The sequence below is a fragment of the Trematomus bernacchii genome, unplaced genomic scaffold (assembly GCF_902827165.1).
Source record: "Trematomus bernacchii unplaced genomic scaffold, fTreBer1.1, whole genome shotgun sequence".
NCBI lineage: Eukaryota > Metazoa > Chordata > Actinopteri > Perciformes > Nototheniidae > Trematomus > Trematomus bernacchii.
The window spans coordinates 3,777,383-3,803,735 of record NW_022987840.1 but is presented as its reverse complement, the minus strand read 5'-3'; the positions used below and the strand labels follow the sequence as shown (position 1 = coordinate 3,803,735).

At 41.4% G+C, this 26,353-nt stretch overlaps 2 protein-coding genes across 2 annotated transcripts in view; both read left to right on the top strand.

Annotated features, from left to right (window-relative positions):
* Positions 1–10,780, top strand: part of otud7b (OTU deubiquitinase 7B) — a 39,016-nt gene extending 28,236 nt beyond the window's left edge. Inside the window, exons 7-12 of the mRNA XM_034112633.1 lie at positions 440–546; positions 921–1,048; positions 1,650–1,805; positions 2,583–2,697; positions 4,064–4,142; positions 5,415–10,780. Coding sequence (XP_033968524.1) covers positions 440–546; positions 921–1,048; positions 1,650–1,805; positions 2,583–2,697; positions 4,064–4,142; positions 5,415–6,953 — 2,124 coding nt within the window. The 3' untranslated portion in view covers positions 6,954–10,780. The remainder of the gene's footprint in view (positions 1–439; positions 547–920; positions 1,049–1,649; positions 1,806–2,582; positions 2,698–4,063; positions 4,143–5,414) is intronic.
* A 1,933-nt stretch (positions 10,781–12,713) lies between these two features.
* Positions 12,714–26,353, top strand: part of mtmr11 (myotubularin related protein 11) — a 34,590-nt gene continuing 20,950 nt past the window's right edge. The window contains exons 1-2 of the mRNA XM_034112658.1: positions 12,714–13,197; positions 21,083–21,152. Of these exons, the coding sequence (XP_033968549.1) occupies positions 13,141–13,197; positions 21,083–21,152 (127 nt within the window). The 5' untranslated portion in view covers positions 12,714–13,140. The remainder of the gene's footprint in view (positions 13,198–21,082; positions 21,153–26,353) is intronic.

The window sequence follows — 26,353 nt, the reverse complement described above, 5'->3', positions numbered from 1 at the left end:
AAAGATGATTTTATTCTATTTTTTGCAAAAGAAAGAGAGAAAAAAGGTCACAAATTAAACTTCCATACTTCCTAACTTACTTATTTTCTTCCTGGTATTATAAATGCACAAAATAAATGTCTATGTTTTCCTGTCTTATGGCCATGACTGTGCTGTTAGGAGTAACAAAGCCATAGAGTGTAAAATGCTACAGAATGAAAATATTGGATGAAACTGTGAAAGTTATTGATTAATGAACAGTTTCCATCTTTCCTTAAATGGAGATTCTGTTGCTACTGTGTGAGCGATACAGCGAGGATTGAAAATGCACTATTTAAGTTTCTTTCCTCAATTGTTAGCATGTAACCTTGTGGTAAGACGCCATAACGTCAGTGCATGCTTTTGTGACATTTGACACTCCCTCTCTAAATGTGTGTGTGTGTCCTTCCTTTCTCCTCAGTCTGGTCTGGTGTACACGGAGGAGGAGTGGCAGAAAGAGTGGAATGAACTGTTGAAGCTGGCCTCCAGTGAGCCGAGAATACACTACAGCACCAACGGCACCAACGGGTGAGGCCTGGCTCAGACAATGCAGGGCCTGTTAACCTGACGCACACTTAGTCACACTCATGTTTTTATTCATGAACAAACAACTGCGCTCACACTCTGAACTGAGTGACTGCCCCTCATTTTTAGTCAATCTGCTATTTATTGTAACAGTATAAGTTCAAAGGGTTAGATACACTGTCCGGGCTCCACAGTTGAAACTCTTAATGTGGTTTCACTTTCATATGTTTATGAATGTGGCACAACAAAAAGTCAACAATTCACTTTTGTTGTATTAGTCAAGGAAAACCAATCCATCCAAGTATTTGTTGGTTTGCAACAGTAGAACAAATGGTGGTTCTGTTGACCTAATGCCATGTTGTTGTTGTTGTCCTCAGGGTGGAGTCCTCAGATGAACCGGTGTACGAGAGTTTGGAGGAGTTTCACGTCTTCGTCTTGGCCCACGTCCTCAGACGGCCCATAGTGGTGGTGGCTGACACCATGCTGAGGGACTCTGGAGGAGAGGGTAAATATGCCCAACGCCTCACAATGTTTATCCATCATGTTGTGGATTTCATAATCATTTTCACAATTTCATCATACAACTCACCCCTTCAAATAAATTAGGTTTGTCATATGCAGAATTTACACAAAAATTGGCAGAAAATCACTAGGAATATTTTTCAGTGTCCTATTATTTGCCAGAGTTATCCTAATAAGAAAAGCACAATCCATCTGGTATCTGAAGCATGGGAAAACAAACAAACAATATGAACTAATGCCAGATACTATACGACCCATTTCTGTCAAATAAAACTAAACATTTACCCTAAAAAAAACAACTGGCACTGACGTAACGGCTTTAATAGTTAATAGTCTGTTAATTCCCTTTGCACTGTTGAGACACATTAATGATTTTCTGATACTAGAGGTGACAACAGTCTTGTTATAACATTAATGCAGCTCTCATAATGAGGTCACAGTTGGAATAAGATATAAATAATCCTCCAACTAGTGAAATAGTGATTTAATTTATTGATAGAGGTGAAAGCTAATTTTATTTTTAGCTCAAACAGTCTTGCGGTCGTCCTTTTCTGCTGTTTAATGTCCTTGTTTCTCTTCCCTAGCCTTTGCCCCCATCCCATTTGGAGGCATCTACCTACCGCTGGAGGTGCCAGCTGCCAAGTGCCACCGCTCGCCCCTCGTCCTGGCATACGACCAGGCGCATTTCTCTGCCCTCGTCTCCATGGAGCAGAGGGACGGCTCCAAAGATCAAAGTAAAGGTCAGCATCGTTCATCTTGATTATCATCCATGTGTTCGCTTGTTATACTGCCTCGTAGGAAGCAGTTGAAATGAATCACAGAGAGATTACAGAGATACAATTTAACATCAATAAAAGTACAGTTATTTTCATCTGTAAATATGTGTAGGTGTTTACAGTTTTCTGACGGTACTCGCGCCCACTTTACAGCTTGCTTGATGAGTCATTCTTTTTTTCTTTAGTAGTTTATTTAAGAATGGTGACTAATGGCCATTACGCTTTTGAGTATATCCACACACACCACACACCACGCAAGCAAATGACCACCTCCCTGAGTTAAGGTTTAAGAGTATTTAGATGCCAGTTCCACCACCTAAGTCACAGATTTGTAGTTAAAGTACTACTCTGATTTGGATACAATATGCTTTGAATAACTATCAGTCTATTTTCTTTTGCTAATGCAGCTAATGCTAATATAATGCTATTTTCTTTTCCTCTCACCCTACAAGAGTTAGATTTTGGAGTAACACTGAATAAGTGTGGTGCACAGATGAACTTTATCCTTACATTTCAGGACATTGCCCAGACGTTGTATTGTTTACCAGTCTAAAAATATCACCTTGGACCGTCCAAAGGCAACATTGGTCAGACATTCCAGACTGAATGTTCAAACAGAAAGTGAACGAATTGATTGCTCTCAGAAGTATTTCTGTCTGCAGACATGGCAGTGCTGGATTGAAACGTTTTATCATTTTTGCTAAGAATACTCCCCCCCCCCCCCCCCCTCTCTATCAGCAGTTGTGATCCCTCTCACTGACTCGGAGCACAAAATGCTGCCTCTGCACTTCGCTGTGGATCCTGGGAAAGATTGGGAGTGGGGCAAGGATGACACAGACAACGTGATGCTGGCAAGGTATGTTCTCCAAAACATCTTACATATTTACCAAGGGATTTGTCAGACGTGCTCTTAAGAATCACAAATGTGTACGTCTTTAGTGACAGCTGTCCCTTCAGCACAGAGTGTCAGTGTGTAGGGATTGACCCCTGACTTCGGATTAGAGACACTTGGTGCCAGTGACAATTAGATTAGCTCTAAATACCTTCTATGAATGGAGCGGGGAAGAAGGAGCGCAGAAAATAGCAGCTCGGTAAAAATAACCATCCGTCGTATTTACGTCACGCATGACTGTGGATGTCTTACTCAGACCGGATGGTGGACAGAGATGACATTATAAAAGTGACTGTTTATATTGTTTGTAAAAGGTCATTGGCTAGTGCAGGGTATGATGGATAGTACCATAGCATTCAGAGCCACTTTAACAGTTGTTGTTAAGCAGCAGCACGCAAATCAATGAGTTTTTATTACTGGTCTACATTCAAAAAGACAATCTTCAACAAGGCTGTCAAACTCAATTTGAGATAAAGTGCCATGATATGATCTCAAGTAGGCCAGCCTAGTAACACCATTACATAATGACCTTTAAATAACCACACCTTGAAATCGTTCCCTTCTTATAGTGTAAAGAACTACATCTGAAGGTTTACATTTAATGAACAATCACTTACCAAACAGATTATGAACAGCCTGAGTTGGTAGCTGATCTCTAGACACACCTGACTGCTGTGTTCTCAAACCGGCCAACTGTTTATTTATCTTCTCCTCTGTTCTCAGTTACTGTGTTGACTGCGGTACATAACTAAATATTATGTTCATTGAGCGCTAAAAAGGGGATGTGCACACACCAAGCACACTGGCTTCGATTTGAACTCTGCTAAGAAATAAGAACTAGTACATTTGTCTTGGAAAACACGACCACTCTTCTGCCCACTTTTCTCAATTTTTTTTTGGTAAAAACGTTTTTCACCATGAACAGCGTAGGGCCTGCTAATCTTTTTAGGACACTGTGACCCCCGGTGGACACATATGAACACCAGCGCATTTGATAGAATAACTGGAATGACCTACTTCTATACAATCTTCACATTTGTATTCGAAGGATTGGTTTTATTTATTTCGAATGGAGTAAGCGTCTCTGCGTACATTCACAGTATGATATTTCAATTGTAAAGCTGCATTGATGTCTTGTAAGTCATGTTGATGTTTCTATTGCTTGCTGCATATTAGTGTTCTGTCTGACAGAAAGAACATAATATAAGGGCATCGTTTACTTCCTAAACATCAACATAATAACATTTCCATAGTGACAACACTTGAGCTCTTGAAGAAAAAAAGCCGGTCTCCTCTCACTGATTTGTTTTTCTCACCCTCTTTCTCCCAGTGTGGCTCTTTCTTTGGAGGCCAAGCTCCAGATGTTGCACACGTACATGACGGTCACCTGGCTGCCCCTTCCTTGTGAGGTAAACATGAGAGGCCACACATCCATTGTTGCAGCCAATAAAATGTTTTTGTTATTATTTTGAACACTGGATGGCGTAATGGTGCAACGGGGTATTAAAGTGACCTCAGCGGTACTGGTGTGAGTGATTGGGGCTGTTGTGGGCAAACTGTTTTTGAATGTGTTGCCATACACACGCAGGTTTTTGGTTGAAAATAAATGGTATTTCAACTTTGTCTTCATTGGAGAGCGCACACGTCCAACTAGTAAATCATAGTTTAGCAATCCCACTGAGATATTGAGTGGCAACAATCACCACATCCATCCTGAGTCATGTTAACTCCTCCACAGCATGGAGGCTTATAAAACTGTCTCAGCCATCAGATGTTACCACAACTTTAATTGGACAAACTTGTTTTGCTTCAACTTATTTTGCCATGGCAGTCCAGATAAATCAGAGATAATAAAGACAAGTGAATTATATTTTAACTATCCATGAAGGCTGGTGGAGGATTCCAGACTAATTCAGTATTTTACCATCCAAATTGAGTTTTGAAAGTAAAAGGAAACCACAACTCGTAATGTCATTATCAAACAGACGCCAAAGCTGCTGGTAGCCGCTTGTGGTTAGTGTTAATTTCCCACACTCATTATAAACAAGAGGCAATATATTTCCCTTTTCCATCAGACCAGCTGTCCCCTGACTGCTGTACACAGCGTTTGTGAAAACAAAGTACACTGGGCCATTCAGGTCATAAAGTCATGCCATGAGACGCCGTGACAAAGCTCCTCTTGTGGGCCACATGCTTGAAAGAACACGTTAATAGCAGTTTCATGGTTAAGCTGCAGCGAGCCTGTAATAAACTATCATTTAAGAGGATTGTTCTGATTGGAAATGCTACCAGAGGATAGTTGTGTGGTGGCCATTGTTGCCGGACGGTTCTGTAACTGCTTCGAGTTTCAGAGCAGTGCGTCATCATGTAGGTCATGCCTTTTCCAAATGCAGCAGTGTTTATTTTAGAGCTTACTTAGCATGTTTGTAGATATGGCAAGACATTTGGAAACTGAGTCATTTGCATGGGTTTGCAAAAAAAACAGGTCTATGAATCATTGTTTTCACATCGTTTTTTCCCCATACCTGACGGGCTTGTGCCTGCACTGCTAGAGTTTTTTGGGGGGGATTTCTTATACACATATTTTAACCATTGAGATTTGGTCAGCAGATGATGGCCTGATGTACATTTTGATGCAGTATTTCCCACTAGCTTGTGTTTTCTGCTTTGTTTACTTGCAGCAAGCCCCTCTGGCCCAGCCCGAGTCTCCCACAGCATCAGCAGGAGAGGACGCCCGAACGCCTCTGGACTCAGGAGAGTCAGACAAGGAGTCAGTCAGCAGCAGCTCCAACGGCAACGGTGACACAACCACAGCATCAACGGTCAATGGAGGAGGGACCTTGGCCAAGAACAGCTCCTCTTCCTCATCAAGTTCCTCCAGCAGTGGATCGGCTGGGGCTGGGACAGGAACAGTGGGGAAGGACAAATCCAAGAAAGACAAAGACAAGGACAAGGACAAAGACAAGGACAAGGACAAAGACAAAGACAAGGACAAAGACAAAGACAAGAAAAGGGCAGACTCTGTGGCCAATAAGCTTGGCAGTTTTGGAAAAAGCCTGGGCAGCAAGTTAAAAAAGAACGTGGGCGGTCTGATGACGGGAAAGAACGCCGGAGCTGGAGGCGCCAAGCAGGACGCTGTGGAGAAGAAGAAGGGCTCGTTTAGGGGGAGGAAGGGCAGCAAGGATAGCTCGCCTTCAGCCCATGTCTCAGAGGATTCTGGGAAAGGCTCCCCCTCCTCAGGTAGCGAGCGTCTCAACGGAACAGGAAGCAGTATGAGCAGCAGCGGAGGGAGCAGTACTGAGGGCGAACACTACAAATACAGCGCTGATGTCAAGGTCAGCCTGGGCATCCTGCGGTCCGCCATGCAGGGCGAGAGGAAACTCATCTTCGCCAGCCTCCTCACGACCAGCAACCGGCAGCCCTTCCAGGAGGAGATGATCCAGCGGTACCTTGCAGATGCAGAGGAGCGCTTTCGGGCCGAGCAAGAACAACAGCGGCGTGACACAGAGAGGAAGGGCGTCACCAATGGCGTCCAGCCCCCTAAGAAGGAGACGGTTGTCGGAACAGATCTCACGTACCGGCCTTATGAGGCCAAAGAGGAGCTGTCGGAGAACTCGTCACCTACCTTTAACTCTCTCAAGACCTCTCCTTTGACCTCCTCTATGTACTCTGGTGTTGTGCCCATCCCCCGGCCCTCCTTCATAGATCAGCCCCCTGCCTCAGCACCCCTCACCCAGCACCTTCATATGCACGGCTACATGGATGCCAGGCGCCAACTAGCTGGTGGCTCCCCTGCAACCTCCTACCCTGGCCTACCCTCTTACGCCACCCTCCCCCGGCACTGTCCTGCAACACAGGCCCCCTCCCATCCCCAGTTCAATAACTCTCAAGGCCCCGCCTCCCTGAGTCCCTCCCGCCTCGCACCCTCGTATCCCCCTGAGTTTGATCCACCGGATTACCCCGGGTCTGAGCCCGCTGGGGGGAGTTACACCAACGGCTTCCGGGACATGCGCTCCAACTTGGACTCGCGGGGTGGGCAACCCCCCGTCAGACACTACTCCCTGGGCAGCGCCGGGGGTCTGGCCGGCCTGCAGCCCAGCCGCTGCCGGACAGCCAGCTGCACCTACTACGGACACCCCGAGACGGGCAACTACTGCTCCTACTGCTACAGGGAGGAGCTGAAGAAGAGGGAGCCCGAAGCTGCCATCCACAGGTTCTGACGGGCCGTTGCTATGGCTTGAATTTGATGAGTGGCCTTTTCAGTTTAAATTAAAAGAAGAAATAATGGCTGGGGCGGATCGGCCTCTGAGTGGACAAGAGAAAGGCACAACCAGCTCCCTCCTTTTTTTTTTTATAGCTGTGTCACTTCCTGTTGGAATAGACGCCCTCAGAAAGTGGCATACAGTCGGCACGACTTCAGAATAAACAGGGTGGATTCTGGCTGCTGGGGTCACATGTTAGACCGTAGAATACATTAACTGCACTTCTGTTACATTTTGCTGTGGCTCTTATGCAGGCGTTGTGTATGAGAGTGTGTGTGTGTGTGCGTGTGTGTTTGTTTGTGTGTATGTGTGAGCTGCAGGCTCTCCTCCTTTTATCAGTTTAACGCCTTGCTACTGTCTCCTCCTAGTGGAGAGAATGTATATGGCAGGCACCATACATAACACTCAACACACAGATACAGTACATGCACACACATACACTAAGTCAGACTCACACTACTATACACACAGAGGTGCAAGCACAAACAGAAAAGGCACGAGTATCTCCTCTCCATTTTGTGATATGTAATAATGTTTGGATTGGTTAATTAAGGGATGTTTGAGCATTTTGAAGTCACATCTGTCTGTGGTGATTTCAGTGTTATACCGATTTACACTACTGTTACTAGATGCTTGCGTCATATGTACCTCGGGAAACAGCAGAATTAATCCTTGTCGATTTGCTTTTTCGTCAATCTCCATTTGCTAATGATGACGCGCTCTGTGGGCTGCTGTGGTGCTAATGTTTCAGAATGCAAACACAGGAATGTCCATGCATTAAATACACTTGCTCTCCCACTGTCAACCTTTTGGCAAAACACTATACATATAACTTTAAATTAGATTATTAACTGATTGAAGGTTCGATGCAATTGGTTACAATATTAACTAGGCATGGTTGAAGGTAGACAACATCAACATAGCAGTACGGTAAGATACTGTTCCCAGAGCCTGATCCAGAGTATTTCATACGTTTGTTACAATGTTTCTCTTTCTGCGTTGGGTCTTCCTCATTCTGTGACAATAGTTGCCGTTGAGGTATTTGCTTATTGTTGCCAGCACAGGCATGCAATAATACACACACAAAAAGTCTACAAAAACACTACAAAAGTCAAAATGTCACATTCAGCACAATAGTTTTGAAGATAACCGTCACATGCCGCCAATGGGGCTGGGGAGTATATGGATATTATATCGATATCAAGCACAGTCAACCCCTGAGAAGGAGATAATACAGAAAATTAATCTTGTGAAATTATATTTTCTTTATATTGCCCAGCCCTGCCGTTAAAAAGTTAAAATATTTAAATGAAACACATTTTTGGATTTCAAGCAAATGAACCTTACTTCTTAAGCAAGTGACATAACCTTGCTCCGAAGCGGTGAACATTTCTGCAGTTGTGACAATTGTCTCTGGTTTCTGTTTGCATGACGCAAAGGTACTCATGTACTATTGTTGGATGTTGATACCCAATAACATGCACATTGTATTGACAAATTATGGTAATAAGTTATGAGCACTGGCATTTCAGCTTTTGAAATGCCAGTGCTCTGGTGTTTGAGAAATGTGAAACACGTTTCATCCTATTTCCTGATCACACAAAAGGTCATACATTCATGCTGTCCGTTCTAATAGGACATCTTAACGCTGATTGGTTTGGTCACCGCACTGCAAATTCTGACGTTCTACTGAAGGCAGTTTCTTAATTTCTGGCATTCGTCCCGCCAAATCCAGTCGCGTATTGTCTTTTTGCACAAATTCAAGCACTTTCCTGATGTCCATAGATACAAAACTTTTTACTGTTTTTGAAGTGGCCCGACTGTTTGACCTTTTGTCCATCTCTGCAGACACTGCCACCTCTGTTCACGGGGATTCAGGGGCGCAGGCCAGGAGGGTTTCTCTGACGGATTCAGTTACTATTGAGCTACAGCATTTTGGTGCCAGCGTCACCTTCTAACTCAGTTTCCTAGTTGCCTTTTTCAGCATTTGTCCTCGTGGCATCGATCCTGTTTGTACGTTGTGCAACACAAACATCGAGTATCCACTGCTTGCTTTTTGCCTGCAGTCTTTACTACTACTGCCCACAAAAAAAAAAAAAATTATTATTTTTTGAACGTGTTCTAGCTTTTGAGATAATGCCATTATCTTTTTCAGTTAGGCATATCAACTAGTTGATACCGGCTGATGTTTTGTCTTCCTTATTACTTACACATTGAAGGCTGTTTTAGTTGTAATAATGTCAAAATGACTACTTTAATTCTTGTGATTATTCCCCTATAAAAGCCATGGTGAGGACTTTCTTTTCAGGCAGTGTGACTCGTGATTGAATCTGTTCTTTGGCATCAAGTCTAGAAAAGCACAATTTAGTATGCAATTCACTGCCTTGCCCAGCTGAGGGCACTCTTGTTTTGTTTTCCTCTTTACTTAGTGTTTTGTAGCTTACTCTAGCTACCTAAACTATAAACAAACATAACCAAAATACTAGAAAACATTTTCAGTAGTGTTCATTTAACACTATGTAACACTATATTACAATTTGTTCTATGTTGCTAAAACTGTTCAAAGAAGAAGGGAGTTTTTTTGCTGTGCATTAAAAGAAACACTAGAGTTTTCATGACAATAAAACACTTAAAAAATGCTATTCCCCAAAAAAACATGTGCATTTGCTGTGTTTATGTGTGTTGACATGTGTCCGTGCACTAGCATTTTTAATTCAGACCCATCAAGTGTTCAGGTGATGCCTGTTTTTAAAAATGTCTCAGTGTGCATACTCTCTTTCCCTCCCTCCAAAGTAATAATGAGCTTACAAAACCATTTTTATTTTTTGCAATGAAACAGATGCCTCAGAAACATTTAAGACATCAGACTCTACAGGCTGCAAACACTTTTTTGTATTTAAGAAAAACAATGAGAGGTTGTATAAATATGTTCCAAGTTATTTTTGTAAGCCCAAAGTTTTACAGTGTTTTTAAAAGGGTAAGAATGTATATTGTTGGATACTGAAACAGGTATGGATGATAAGCTTGTTAGAGCCTGAATTTGGTGACATTTTGGCTGTCGAAGGCGACTTACAGAAGAGCCTCTTGATTTATCGAGGCTTTTTCATTGCAAACTAATTTCCTCAATGCAGACCTAACAAAACACCATTTGAGAATATATATTTATAGTGAGATTTTTTTATAGGTTTCCTTGTGGAATGTTTAGTTGCGACACTTTAGGATGTTCTTTCTCACGTGGCTAATTGTCTAGCAGTCTGGCTTTTATTTGTTTGTTGCTTTTTTGATTTGTACATTTGTTTACTTTTTTTCTACAGCCACCAATTCGTGCTATGCTAAAACATGACTGCAGCGTTCTTGTTGACCCGGCTCGTTTGCTCCCAACCAGAAGAGAAATGGCTCAGAATTAGTTTTGCAACACAACTGACCGGATATATTTTTATATATTGTACAACACTGTATTTTCTGTGTGAACAGAATATCCATCATCAGTGACATTAACATGGAATACTTCGAGTTGCATGGGACTGGAACTGTTGCATGTAAATGGCAATCCATTTTACCAAATTTGTGCATTATTTTAACTTTCATTTGTCCTGGTATTTTGATCTGTTTTTATTTTTTATTGTTTTGATGTTTTTTCGTTTTTTTAAGAGGAGAGCCCTAAGGCTGTGTGACAGTGCAATCTGGATAGAAAGAACATCAGATTTTATGTTAGGTTATTATTATTATTTTAATTATTCATTTTTTTTGCACCGTTTGAATAAATTCTCATTGTATTTCAAAAATGCTTTGCCTCCGCTCTTTTCTTCGTAAATTATAAAAACTAACTTTATATGGGATTACATTCTAACATAAAATATGATTGGTACTGTAAGTGGTAATGATATAAAGAGGAAACAAAATTATGAAACCGTTTGTTATACATAAAGTCTTAGCACTAGGCTAAAACATCTTGGAATTAGAGACTGAACCATATGTCATATGACCAATCAACATTTATCTACAATATAAATTGATAGTTGACTAATAAATCAATTAAATATTTAGGCAAGCATTTCAGGCTCTCAATTGTGAGGATTTGCTGCATTGTTTTGTGTTATCTGATAGGAAACTGAATGTCTGTATGTTGGAGTGTTTGTCAGACAAAACAAGCGATTTGAAGAAGTCACATTTTACATTGATTTATGTCTAAAACCAATTATTTAAGCAAGATTGTTTAAGATGTGTGGGTAGTGGTGTGAGACTCTCGTCTTACTAGACAATAATACCAGAAAACTCAAGGGTTACTGTTAAATAGTTTTCACCAGAGATACAGGGGCTCCAGAGACAACAGAATAGAAACCAACAGAGATCAGACATTTATTTTATTGTTAAAACGTACAGGTGTTACTGAGTATTTATCGTTGTCTGTGTCATGCTGTATGAAACTAGCCTTGTTACATTATACATTGTCGAATAACTCCAGCTCAGATGATGCAAGGTCCTGTGTCTGGGACTGTTTTATGTATTAGAGAAATAGGAGACCCTTATGTAATATTGAACAGTTTCCCATGTGGTAAAAAATCCAGACATCTCTCTATTATAGTTCACAAAGACACCCGTCTCTCCACCTGTTCAGAAGGGCAGACTGTTTCGCAGGATTATTACATTTTTCCTGTTCTCTCTGGAAAGTAATTTCTTCTGAATTGGCCCCCTGTATTTGTCTGGAATAGTATTTGGTGTATTTTTCCACAGTTTTGGATGAGAGAGGGAAGGATCCCGTCCCTACACGGATCAGCTACAAGAACAAGGTACTACTGGAGAAAAAGAGGCTTTAGGTAAATATACAGTACAGGATACTTTTACAAGTTTTTTGCAAGCTTAGAAGTTCAAGAGTGATTAATAAAAAAATGTGTTCTCTTGAATTTTCACATTAGATAACAAAGTATAATTGATATGAGAACTACTTGACATTGTTGTCACGCGTGTAAACAAAAGACATATATGAGAAGCAATGGTAAAACAAAGCACAAATTAGGGACACAAGCTTGGACAGTTTAGGGAGTCTAAGTTGAAATACTAATTGTAAAAATGGAATACCTGTAGAGCTCTATAAAGGCAATGGTCCCAAGAAAGTACATTGAATTCCTAAATTATACATCTACTTCACAAGAGAGAAATATTGCTCTTTTCACTTCTCTTTATTTATTTAGTCAAACGTTAGTTTACATATTAAGAAGGTATACAAGACATAGAAGGACCCTAGTGTTCCAGCAGTATTTATAAAATAAATTAAGTGTAGCAAGTTTGGCATGTAACATTAGTACAATTATCATTGCACATAGTTACGTAAAGATTCCTGTTACAGTAATGGGTGGACTAACTAGGAGTAGCAGCCAGTAGTAGTCATAAACTAAAAGAATAGCAGAACATATTGCACACAACATGTGTTGTTGTACAACAGTGGTGTCATAGACTTATTTTGTTGTAACATTATTGTACATTGGTGTTATTTTACAACCGATGTGTTATAACATTCTAAAAATAAATACTTTCAAGATAATAACTAATTTTCTGTTAGTTTCTGGGATTAATAATGATTTACAGAATGTTTTTCTCGTCCGAAATTGGCCTCCACAGTTTTGGCTCCAGATCATACTTTATTTTCGTCTCCCTGGCGTACTGGCCCTTTAAGAAGCTCCACCGCTGCACTTGGCTTTTTTTCTTCCAGCTCAGTGTTTCACTATGGCGAATGGATAAACAAACAGAGCCCAATGGGTAGGAAAGCGGCAGTAACGGTGAACACATCTGCCCTTTAGTGACTAACACCAGTCCGGTGACTGGTGGAGGGTTTTCTGCAGGGTGTGCTCTCGGGACACGGATGCTGTCAGTGCGAATAGAAATGAAAAGAGCGAAAATAGTTTGCCTCTCCACACTGAGCACCTCGGTTTTAGCAGCCGATGATACAGGCTAAGCGTTACTGGACTCCGGACCCTTTCTTCTCCTTCTGACCGCTTCTCTGGGCTAAACATGGAAGGAGCAGAACACTAACTAACACCTTAGCTTCAGATATCACTCAGCTGTTTTCATTTTGTTTTTTACTTCAGTCGGTTTTATTTCGCTCGTATTTTTTCTTATTATTAAGTCGAGTTGATCTGCCTTAATAATGTTGACAGGATCCAAAACCACCTTCAAAGTGAGGCAAATGCTCCCAGATATCAAGGTAAGGCAACGTTTAGTGAAATAACTGACTTTTAACAGCACTAGCATAACACATACTTACAATATACTGTCACATACGCTGAGGTATATTTGGGAATCCCTGTCCTGCTTTTTCTTTTGTCTGATTCAAAGCAGATGTCAATTTTAAGTTTTTGTTCATGAAAATGTCTGGTTTGGATTCAGTTGAAGAGCCTTTGAACCCATCATTTTTGCACATAATGTTTTAATATTCTCTTTTGGGACTTGCCACTTTAGTAAAAGCTCTAATATGAAGAGAAATCCAATTTCATTTTCAGTTTGATTATGATTTTCCAGTTTATATTTGATACATTTATTTCACAACACTCAATTTTGCTTTCTCAGTACTATAACTTATCACCACTAGTCATGCGATGATCATACACCAGAGGACAGGAAGTAGGAAACACCGGCCATCATTCATCTTGCAGAGCTATACATGTACATTCAGGTAGTCTGCTGCCTGGCTGTATAAAACCTGCAGTCCTGTTTTAGAGTCTGCATAGGGCTGCTGTTTCCTTCTTTCTGGAGATGCATAGTAACTGTAAGAGGACATGATGTCGCAGGCTTTGGCTTCATGCCTTATTAAAGGCCAGTGAAGGGGTGGTGAATCTTAATCACTTCTCGTGGCAGGGGGTTTTCCTCATATGGGATTAAGTTGTCTTACACCAGACAAATGGTGCAGACAATCATCTTCCCTGTGCACTGAACAGTTGTAGCCTGTCTCAGCTGCTTTAATTGCCTTGGAAGGCTTTGAAAGGTCACATGGTGCTATAATGAAATGCAGAAGATGAGTCCTTGCATTTTGAATGATCAGTAAGATACTGACCCAGTTTTGGAGCACCTGAGAGGATAGAGGTTAGAAGGGGCTCATCAGTTTGATAGACAACACAGATAAATGTGCACACACAGTATGGAAGTGTTCAGAGTTTCTCACTCCTTTGGGAACAGTCTCTTGGCTCTTTGTGCTGCCTGGCTTTTTGTGTCTCGCTGGTTATTTCCAGCAGCCGCAGGGGGAATCGGTAACAGATGCCTCTGTTCTCTGCCCTGGGGCGAGGCTTGCATGTGGAGTGGGGGGTGAGCACTGTGAAACATCTGGCTGTCGTCATGGAGACGGCAGTAAGGAGGTAGAGGAGTTTTGAATTTGATTACCTCCAAAAGAGACACAGACATCATCACATTGCCCCACTGATGGAATCCCATGTGTCCAAGTATGAGAATGTGGCTGAGCATAAGATATGGTAATGCAGAGTAGTAGGCTGTGTGGATTATATGCACAGGCCACCCACACACTCTTGTGGGTTTCACTTCCAGGAGCATGTGCTGAGACTGCTTTAGAAAACCAAATCCAATCCTGGGCTGAATTTGGACCAGATGGCTTTTTGCAGTTTGCAATTACTCATCTGCTCTTCCTTTATCATGGTTTAATATCCAAGTCATTTTGGATGCCATCAATGATGATCATGCTGCAATTAATGATCCTTTTTTGAACACCGTTACATTTGCGGATGCCTTTCTTGATTATTCAATTATTTGTTATGCAAACAAATGCCAATTGCAATTTCCTAAAGCTGAAGGAGACATCTGCAACATGCTTGGTTTGAGCCTAAGAAATGTCGTTTGACAAAGAGAATGTCGTTTGACAAAGAGAATGTCGTTTGACAAAGAGAATCAGCCAAATGTCACGATTTTGAAGCTTGAATTAGGAAATGTTTTTGCATTTTAGCTTTAAAAATGAATGAAAAAACATCATCAGTACATGCATGCTACATACTGTAAGGATGCTCATTCCTGCATCTTGCCAGTTTACTGGGCTTATTCATGCTTATTTTGGCTGTGCCCATCCCCTTGAGTTCCCTCTATCTACATCTCACAGCCAGCTTTGAAGCAGTCAGCATGAAAGGCGTGCAGCACAAAGCTCCACAGAAGCAAAAATGCCAGAGGAGGGATCATCTGAGCTCTGCAGAGTGGCTGAAGATCCAAGCCTGATAGGAGCAGGCCGAAGCAGAACAGTCACCCACGCCCGCTCCCACAGGACCCAGACCTCACATTCACTGCCAGCCCCCGAGCTGCAGAGGCTTCCACTGTTTAAACAGAGCACAACAATGGGCTCTTCTTAATGGCAGAGCAGATTTATGTTCCCGTTAGAGGTGTATCGATCTGGCATTGGGGGATAATTAACCAGAGGCTCTATTCACTAGTGAAGGGGCTGAGAGGCTAGGTCCTTTGTCTGTTTTGAGTGTATATAACGGTTCTGATCATCTCACCCGTGGGACCTTAGCTGTCAGAGTAGAGGTGACTTCAAACCACATTTCATACAAGAGACTTATGATTATGAGGCACTGAGAATGCAATATCAAGCATTATATGTTCACTTAAGCTGTTTAGCTGACTCTGGCATCGGCAATGATGTACTGTTAGTGACAATGTAAGAGGCTTAGAGAGTGTGCTTCAGAGAGGAAGAAATGTATCTGTGGAGAATCGCTGCATGTTGTAGACATAATATGATTTGTTCACAGAACGGTCTGTCTGACTACGCAACCCCAGAGTCCTTTAAAACAAGAAGCCCAGACACTGATATGTCAGGGCTCCAATGACGCCCGGTATACTGATTGATGAAATATCCAACAGGAGGTGATTTGTGAATGCTGGCTAATTGAAACAGGTCCTTATGCTGCTTTGGTACCTTTTTAGTATACTTGATGATTTGTAATACTCCCATTCCTTATACACCAGGATGATAGCCATGAAGGCTTGTCAGTAAATCTGTCACTTTTGGATTGATTGCTTTGAAATTTGGTCCCAATAAACCGAAATAACTTTGGTGATCCACTGACTTTTCACCTAGGGCCACAATGAGGTTGAAGGTCCCATGTCATGGCCATTTCTACTGATCATATTTCCATTGTTGAGGTCTACTAGAATAGATTCAAATGTGATCCACACTCACATTGGTTTCTCATACAGCATCTCTGTATAGTATGTGTATTCACCAGGTATTCACTCTCTGTTCTAAACGGCTTGTTTGTGTGAGCCCAGTGTGCTCTGATTGGTCGGGACGTTGCGAGGCTCGTTGCGAGGCTCGTTGCGAGGCTCGTTGCGAGGCTCGTTGCGAGGCTCGTTGCTGCTCGCCGCTGCTGCGAGGAGAAGGACAGGTTTCCGTGTCGGCGATACAGCGAGAACAAGCGAAACTCATCCTGAGCACACACAAACACTCACAGCCGAAGTAAAAACAATAAGTGTGGCTTGATATTGAGTAAGAAAAAGGTTTATAACGCTGTGAGAATGGGTCTGCGGAGAGCATTTCTCCGCGATCCCAACTCGTCTATTACCAGCGTTCAGGGAGCTCTATGCAAGTCAATGGGGACTCCCTGTTAGTTAGCCAAGGGATCCTGGTGTGTGAGGTGCTCCGTGGATTGGTCCAAATTTGGACCAATCCACGGTCATTTGTTGTTGATTTGGGTATTCACACGTCACAGAACCCAGGAAGAAAACAATGGAAAATGAGAAATCTCCAACGAGGCGTTTTGGGGCAGCATAGACAGGTCTTTTCTGTGTTAGAGGTTTACTCGCTACAGAGTGTACTTTGAGGGTTTTTGACTCTGCAGACCGTTTACATGCATAAAAACCTTCATAACACACAAGGGGACGGGTAATAACCGGAAAAGCATGACATGGGCCCTTTAACATTACATTTTCTTTTGTAAAACGTCTGGACAACTGTGGCTGTACTTTATAATCGGTTTATTTAGAAAACATAGTGCGCCTAAATGCAAGATGTGATGGTGACCATGATCAATAGTATACCTGCTAAACATCAGTTAGCATGATAGCATGCAGATGTTAGCATATAGCTCCAAGCAATGCTTTGAGTAAATACAGCCTCACCTAGCTTTTAGCATGACTGTTGACCTACTATCCTGGTTTATTTGGCCTTAGAAGACCTTTGAACCCTCTGACATTACAACAACTACACAAATATGTAATTCTCTGCCGTCACTGTACAGCAAGGGGAGGAGGAGATAATTAAGAGTCAAATATGTAATGAGACAATCATTTAGTAAATAATGGTTAAAAGAACCAGTAATGATCTGCTTGTTGAGTATCTACTGTACTGGTGTTATAATTAAGGATGAAGACACTGCCCCCTAATATCCCCTTTCATTCAAGGTTTCAGAAAAAAGAATGCTTCAAGAGCTGTGCTAATTGAGGAAGGCTTTAGCAGAGAAATGGGTTAAAAGCTGGGTTTATATGGTGTGATGCAGAAATTATCTCATTAAATATTAACTGTATGAACTCTCAATTCATGAATAATTTATTGATATTTCCCCCTATATGTCAGAATCAGTTATACTACTACTACTGCTACTTTACTGTGTGTTTTTCACATTCAGGCCAAAACGTAGCTTTTGCTGTAATGCCGTTTCTAGATTAGCTAATTATATATTAGATTGATAATACACTACAGTTAGTATATGTCCACAGATTCTTGTTCCACTGTTCGCTGCTGATTATTTTCAAGGCAGTTATTTAGTCCTTTAGCTCTGCCCTTGGGGTTTTAGTTTCAGTGCAAGAATAAAGCTAATGCCAGGTCCTCTGTTTCTATCATAGCAATTTAAAAACAGTACATCCCTTGCAGGTTTGCTTCTAAAGAAAAGATAAGGACTTCGAAAATGATGAAACTTCTCAATCCACTTTATATCGTTGGACAAAAACATCTCATGTTATTCTTTCTGGAATAAGAGGAAACAATTCAAAGTGTGCCCCATTTAGAAAAGACTACCTCATATCCTCTTTGTACTTCTGAGCTAGCTCACAATATCATATGACTGTCCCCATTCATGTTGGAGAATAAAAGCACAGTACAGTAAACAGTAAAGCTAATGTGAATTTTACAAGCCCCAAAGCAGAGCATATGTCTGTAGGAGCCGAAAGACACTCTTAACAACACAACCGCGTGTTTTGGAACGGCACTTCAAAAAGTATCCATAATTCAGTTTGCTTGTTTGTTTAAAATGATATTGTTCAGACTGTTAAAATGCAACTGAGCAAGGTATGTTTGACAATAAAGAACCTTGAACCTTGAACCTATGTGTCACAAGAGTTTGCGTAGTGAAATAACTCTCATTAACTTAACTTATTAGCGGTTGTCCTACCACTTAAAATAGATTTCAAGTGATTATTATGTGCCTATTATTGTCCCTCTTGAATTCCCATGCCAACTTCCTTGTGACGTTGGCTTGTTGTTGTTCAAGATAAAAGGAAGAATGTTCCAGACAAGCAAACTTACTGCAGAAGTCTGGGCGCAGTAGCAAAGGAAAGCCATGAGCAATGGAAACTGCAATACGCCTTGGCCCCCCCTCCCTGAGGATGAAAGGAGGGAGCAGAGGAGGGCAAAAGTGGGGCAGCACGGCAGCATGGGGGGGGGAAGAGAGGCAATGAAAGTAATACATTGGGGACGCTGAAGCCACACAATTAAAGCAAAAGTGTTATGTCAGCTAAACACTGCCCTGGAAATGTGGTTTTTAAATAATGTGTGACAGGCAGCCTTACTTATGCACGGCATGTTTCTGCTTGGACATTATCTCATTCCCATTTTCCTGATCTCTGTTTCACCCTGCCGTGCACATTTAGCAAGTGACGGATAAATGCCTTGACTTTTCCAATGGGCATTTGCTGTATATATTTCTGTCACATGACTTGTGTCTACAAATCACATTTTGGGAGCTCCACTCATATCAGCCGTTATCACATGATGTACGCAGTCTGCAGTAAGGTGCCAGCAGTATCTCACCTTGTGTAGTGCGATGTTGTGTAGTGTGTTCACTTGCCTTACAAGACCCTGAGGCCTGAGTTTGTCAGGCTTCACAACCTTCAGAGGACATATCTAAGACACTAGAACAAAAACAGATCTGAATTGCCTCTGATGTTCTTCAAAGGGGATGAAAGAAAGCAGCTGTGGGTGTTGATGCAGAGACTGAAAGAAAGCATAATAAAATGTTAAAACCAGATGAAAAAGAAAATGAACAATGCTTTGGCAAGCAGAAGCTAACTCTTGTAAAACGTTACTGTTGTGTTTTTCTCCGGCGGTTTTGCATTCAGTCTTTGAATTTGGTCAGTAAAATTGGTAGAACTATAACAATATTTAAATATGTGTCAGGAAGAAAACCATGCTATTGGCTCAAACTTGTTGCATTACAGATGTTGGAGTTGGCAGTGTGCAAAAGGAACGGCATAGAAACAGAGCAAACCTTCCCGTATGACATTAATTAGAGCTCATATGTGAATTGATTAAAATCATTCTTTGTTTTTATAATGGCTCACATTGCCTTATAGTTGAATAATCAGCAAATTAGTATGACTTTTATTTTCTCTCTTTGTATACACTTAAAGTCTTTTACTAATGAATTTGCTTCATACATATGCAATCATATCAAAAACTATGAACCTAAGACTTCAAGATAACATCCAGATATGATTAGTTGCAAACTGGCGACTCTTGGGGGTGTTTGTTAAAGTCACAGCCAGACGCCCTCACATACAAAGAAAACAACCAGCTATGAATACGTGTGATTTGACTACCTTTTCAAGGAGCAAAGGTCCTCTTTGTGAAATGTTTTTTATGGGGGCCCACAAGCTTAGAGTCTCAGGTTTTCACGAGCCGGCTGCTCACACAGAATCCACCGCACTGCAGAACTGTTAGCAGAGCACTGGCGACTCATTGTTATTGTTCACACATCCTTGCTGACTCCGATACATACCGGTGCTTTGTGATATGGCTGGTGCTGCTAATAAAACACAGATTCATAGTTTCATTGTGAAAGAAACTATAGGCTCTACAATGTATAGCTTTCCTTAATGTCAACCCAGCCCTTTAACTCTATTTCTGTGCCGTTCTCTCACATTGCAGGCCATGGCATGTTATGGGCCGATTAATGTAAACAGCCTTCACAAGGGGGGGGGGGGGGGTTAGTAGCAAAGTTAAGTGGAAGCATATGTGCTAGTAAGTTCACAGCCTGATTATAGAAACCTCTGTGGCTAAGTGGGGTTGGAGTCTTGCTTTTAAAACACACCAGAGTACGTGAGACTTCATGACTACTATAGAGAAAGCAGGAACAAACAACAAGATGGAAACTCAGCATCATGGAGCATTGTGGGGTTGGCTTTGAAAATGAGTCCATCAAGACAAGCATTCAGAGAAGCAGACACCACTTCTATTTAATCAACAACACCAAAGGGGGCAAGGCTCTGTCCTTGTGTTAAGTGAGTTCTTTATAGTCTATTTCTTCACTTTTAAAGAAACAGTCTGCAAATATGGTTCCATTTGAAAAAGAAAACTGTTTTCTTAGTCGTTCTGGGTGTTCTTGTGAGTTGTGGTGAACACAATGTTATTATTGTTGTTGTTACGTGCTTTATTTAAATACACTTTTCCAATATACTGTATGCCATTTCACTCACTTTTGAACATTTCAACTTTGGCACATGCCCTTTTGGTTTCTTCAGATGAGAAGATCTTTGCCACTTCTATTTTGCCTCTTATATTTAAGGCTACAGCTTTACATTAAGACATATTTTCTCTTCCAAAGTTCTCCTATATCGCGGTTACAGACAGACTGTCAGTTACAAGGTTCAAGGTTCTTTATTGTCAATCTGACATAGCTACAGAGTAATTATGTAGTTGAAAATCTTATGTCACAGGCTTCTCCAACAATGCAACATAATAACATAATAACAATAAGAGCAAGAGCAATACAAAAAGAAAAATAGTTATAAAATAAAATAAAGGACAGACAGTGATGTGTAAAATAAAGGATGAATAAGCCAATTATGATTAAGCAATGCTAATGTCTGTTCTGTTTTCCCAACAGGAGAGGATGCTGAGTCAGAGTGGGGTGAGCGCAAGGAGTCGAGATGTGCTCGGTCTCCGCTGCCTACCAGGTAGGATTGTGCTTTTATAAGCTTACTTTAGAAACACCTACAAAGTTATATATATATTTTTTTATGTGTATTTTTAAAGAGCACTATTACCATGATCCATACATCAGTTCCCTTCTGACGTCCTAAACTTCTGCTTTTGAGAAAACCACACTAACTCCCTGTTGTGCACAGATCTGCACATAACTGAAGAATGATTCCAGATCCTGTGACAATAAACTAGGGCTGTGCAATTAATCGTATTTTAATCTCGATTACGATTTTGGCTTGCAACGATTACGAAAACAACGTAATCGAAATAAAACGATTATTATTTTTATTAAAAAAAAAAAAAAAATGTAATTATTATTTTTTTTAATATTTTTTTTTATTGGTTTTTCAGTTGAATTATACTTTAAGTTCAGGGTAATCAACTGTTAAAAACATACTGTTCCAATTTTATTTTTCAATAAATGGATGTTTTCAAAGTAAATGGATAATCGTTTTTAATAATCGTGATATCAATTATTGACAAAAATAATCGTGATTATGATTTTTGCCATAATCGCACAGCCCTACAATAAACCGTTAGCAGCTGAACATCACAGCCAGTCAGACACAGGACTGCGTAGAGTAATACATAATATACCGACTCCCAACACAAACTTCAGCTGCCGTGCTGCTCCAGGATCAGATGATGAATCCACATTGAGGCAGAAAGCTGCTGCTCTCATTGTTCTCTCTGGTTGGAAACTTGTAGCCACACCTGGAGCAGGAATGTCACAGCAGGTGCTTTGCCTTTGAGATGGGAAAAGATCTAAAGCAGAAAGCTAATCTGAACACAAAAGGGGAATGGGAGCCTCAGTTGTTTGGCTATGGTAAAACGATCTTACAGATTTATTGCATAATGAGTTCTGCTCACAGGAGTTCTGCTTATTTTCATTAAGCAGTTAGAAGTTATATGACCTGTTTGAGCTAATTTGCCTTCTTGACTCATAATACATGTGTGACCATTGCATGTTTGCTGCTGCATCCTCAGATGTTAACAGAATGTAATTAAAATACGCTGACAATTGTGACTTTTCTTCTTGTGTGTGACTAAAGATAAGAAGTAATATTTATAGTATATTTATCACTTTCTTTAAGCAGCACCAGTACACATTACATGGAGGTGCATGATGTGCATTGTAAGGCATGGCTTGTAATTTCTGTATACCTCACTTTCACTCTTTGTGTTTACCCACAAACTGTGACTAGTTTCCTTCTTGTAGATTCAGCTACTTTCAAAAGACATGCCCCCCCCCTGCTGTAGAGAGAGTTCAGACAGCTAGTTCAGCCAGAGGTCAACCTTCTTAACCCGGTGATAATCTGCTGGATGGAGCAGGGAGCACAGACATTCTCTGCCGCTGCAGTCTGAGTTATCTAATCGTCGTGTGTCAGCAACACCCTGCAGCAGCTGATCTTTTAACGCTGCACATCAGCAGTTACTCACAGCACTTTTCAGCAGATTAAGAGTAAACGAGGGTGTGGGCGTGTTAGAGAAGAGTTTATGAGGTAGGGACATGCTAACTTGGCATTGCCTCATCCTGCCTCTCCATGACTGCTATCTCTTTTTGTCACGTACTGAAAATCACAAAAACAAATGTTGCGCCCCAGTTCTTCACTGTTATTGCATTGTATCTCCTAACCTTTTACACAAACATGAACAGTTATAAACATCCAATACAGTCCAAAACACAGTCATTCACTCACACACCTTCTTTACAGTACAGTACATTGCATTTAGCTGACGCTTTACTCCAAAGCGACGTACTAACACACACACACACTTCCTTCCTTTCGTTCACATAGTCAGCTTAATTTGTTTTCCAGCAGAGTGTTTTCATCAAATGCTTTCCAGTCTCTTCTGGTCCTTTACAACACTCACACACCCACAAAGAGATCCTATTCTTAGCTGTTAACATTTCACTGTGAAATGTCGACTGTCTTTACTTCACATTTGTTTTCGCCCTGCTGGCTTTTAACTTCATCTCCATCTTCAACACCATCTAGCTGTTCCCTTCCTTCATTCCAGGCAGATTAAAAACCCAGCTGTCTTTTATCAACAGAGAGTAGAACCGTGTGTCGTCAGGACTGTTTTCTCTTTTTCCATTGAGACCTATATTAGCTCCCCCGTGAGCTACAATGACTTGCCATTACTCTGCTGTAAATGTAGCAATTCATTTCATTTTCTCTAAAGTGATTCAGGTTTCAGGCGGGGAAGTCTATCCTTTGGCTTTGTGCACGCTCTGCAGAGAAAGTGTTGAGACAATTTGTGAGAACAAGTTCACTTTGAGACACAAAGGAGTGGCGAGTCAGCGTTACCCCACCGAGGGGAAAGGGCTCACATTGCACCTGTGGACTCTCTCGCCTTCTCTCATGCACATACTCTGCAAAAGGATGGGTCATTCGTCCATCATGTGTAAAAACGTCCTTTTTACTTCTCATATCACTCTGGTGCTGTTGTAGTAGATTAACTTAACAGGGCAAAAACAAAGGGCCTGTCTCTAGCTTGATCCACTGGCATTACCAAAAAAAAGCATTGGAATTACTTAATCATAAATGTTGGGGAAATATTTTCCTAGGCCCATAACTTTGACCCAGTTTATCAGTTTGTACTGCCCTCGCTGACTTCAGGCCTGCAACCTATTCCTGCCTGTTGGCGTCAGCTGATAGAGGTGTTATGGTTTTATCTTGTTATGCAGCATGATGATTCCTCTGTCAGAACTAGCTAAATACATGGGTCTGAGGTAGAAATCTTCAGAGTTGGTTCGGCATCCGCTGTGTCGCCTCGCGGCACATGACATGTCTTGTGAATTCTCCGGCCGAAGCTCCAAATGAACCCTCAGTGTTTGCCATCAAAGTCCCTGCTCTCCCCGTGTCTCTCTGAGTCCCGTCTCCGTTGCTTCAGAAGTTTCCATCACAATAAATATGATTGCAGAAGTTGTCCCGCTGTCCCAGTAGTTACCGGGCAGTGCTCGGTGTCCACGGTGTTCTCATGTGACACCGGGACACAGGACCGCAGAAACCGAGCCGGCCTGCGGGGGGGCGAGCGGATCAGGACAGCTCCGACAGCCATAGGTAGATCAAGTACCTTTTCAATGCTGCGAGTGGGGGATGGGGGTTTACTGTCCATTCACACACAATGCCAAGAGTCCAGGACCCCCTTCAGAGCCACTTCACAATCCCCCCTTTCTCCATAGTCTTATGTTACTGTGGGATTAAAGGCTGTCCATCAGCTTTAAACCTCGTTGATTGATGGACAAGAGACCAGAGAATCAATATTTGTACACTTGGGTTGCGATCTTGATATTCAAAAAGGTATTACATTATCTGTATTTAGATTTTTAATGGATGTTTTCCAGTTCAGTGTCCATGGCATTACAAAACAGATATTTGTATATTTGTGGGGGGATTTTTATTTATGATAATCAATTTGTCTGGAGATAATCTAGTAGCAAGTACATGCATATGACGGGGCAACTCCACAGAGACTGGCTTAGTGGAGGGTAAAGTTGGACATGTTTTGCTTTTATTATAGCTTTACATGACAAGCTTACCAAACGTGATCTGCATTTTGAAACTGCTGTCTGTTTGTGGAAGTTGCATGACATGAGGGTTAGTGGTTCTGTGTACTAAAATATGTAAACTGAGCAGTCTTTTGTGCCGTGTCAAATGATATTATAGACGCCAGGCAGGACTTCTCTCTTTGTCACCTATACAGAGAATTTCCTCATAAGCTGCTAGTTTTCCGAAACTGCTGTATCTATTCGAACCAAAGCAACCTATTCCTCTGTACTCGGCTTTCCAGTGGATCGAGGAGGGGGAAAAAACGTTTAGCTCTGCATGCATCCTATCTGAAAATGAGGAACAAATGTGGATCAAACAAATAAAACACAGACGGAGAGCATGTGGTTCAGATCTCTCTCAGCTGCATTTTCTCAGGCTGATTCTTCAGGTCGCTCTCTTCTTACATTCAAGTCAGTGACCACAACGTCAACAGAAGCAGCTGAAACATTAAAGGCTAAACATAAACATGAATGCATTCAAAGTGTGTACAGCCTATATTTAAAACAACAACGAAACTAGGTCTTCATAAGAGCACATGTTCTTCTACTAGAACACTTCTAGGCAAACACTTTCTCAGTATTTTTAATTGAACTCATATCCTCTGCTCTCTCAAAAGCAAGGTTCAAATTGTGGTGGCATGCAAAATGTTATTATTGCAATTCGTTTAATTAAAGCCAGTGACTGCTGGGTTTCAGTTTACAAAGCTATGTGTGTGCAGCTTTTGCCCTGCGGCGTCTCTTGATTTATTCACCCTCTGCTCCCCAGTTGGTCAAACTCCAACCCATTTTGGTGAGCTGTCAACTCCGTAATGCCGTCAGAGTTTGATGTAACTTCAATCTGAAAAGCTGCCACTGGCCATTAATACATCTCCAGCAAACAGGGAATCTGAACTCTGCCTCTCTGACATGTTCAAGGTTCTTTTGTGTCTTAACCATTGTTTCTGCTATATTGTTTTTGCTGTTTTTAATGTAGTCCTGCTAACTGTTGGCCCACAGCAGAAATCATGCACTAAACAAATATGCTATCCATAAAAATCACAAACAACAGTGGCACACGCGGGGTCACAGACCAGACCAGACCAGGAAATTAAAGAAAATGTAAATTAAAATGTATTATTTTAATGTATAGTATTTCATCATTTGGCTGAAGTCAATGTTAAAAAAGTGCACTTAAACTGCTCTAGTGCAGCATGAATTGTTATTCTCTGTATAGCTCTGCATGAAGCACGTAAATTATTTGATTGAATTAAAGCACAACACCCTCGTAAAACACCTTCATTCTGGGCTGAACCACCTGCTAACACTAACTTCTTAAATCTAACCAAAGAGTGAAAACAGGCCCTGTGCTCCCTGTCTTCCTCTTCCTCTGCCCCCCCCCCCGAGCTCTCCATTCTGGCTGCAGGAATGTTTTCGGCTCTGTTGCACCCTGGGGAGACATTAAAAGGAGGCACGGAAAGCCACAGATTGTCCTTTTGCAAGACAAGCTCTCAACAAGGGTTCACTTGTGTTCACCGCCCTGCTAAGCATCTTAAATCTCTGTCTCAAGATCATGTGTGGTGGGGTTTAGCCGGGGGCTAGGGGTTTTTAGGAGTGGTTTTGGAGAATAATCATATGGGC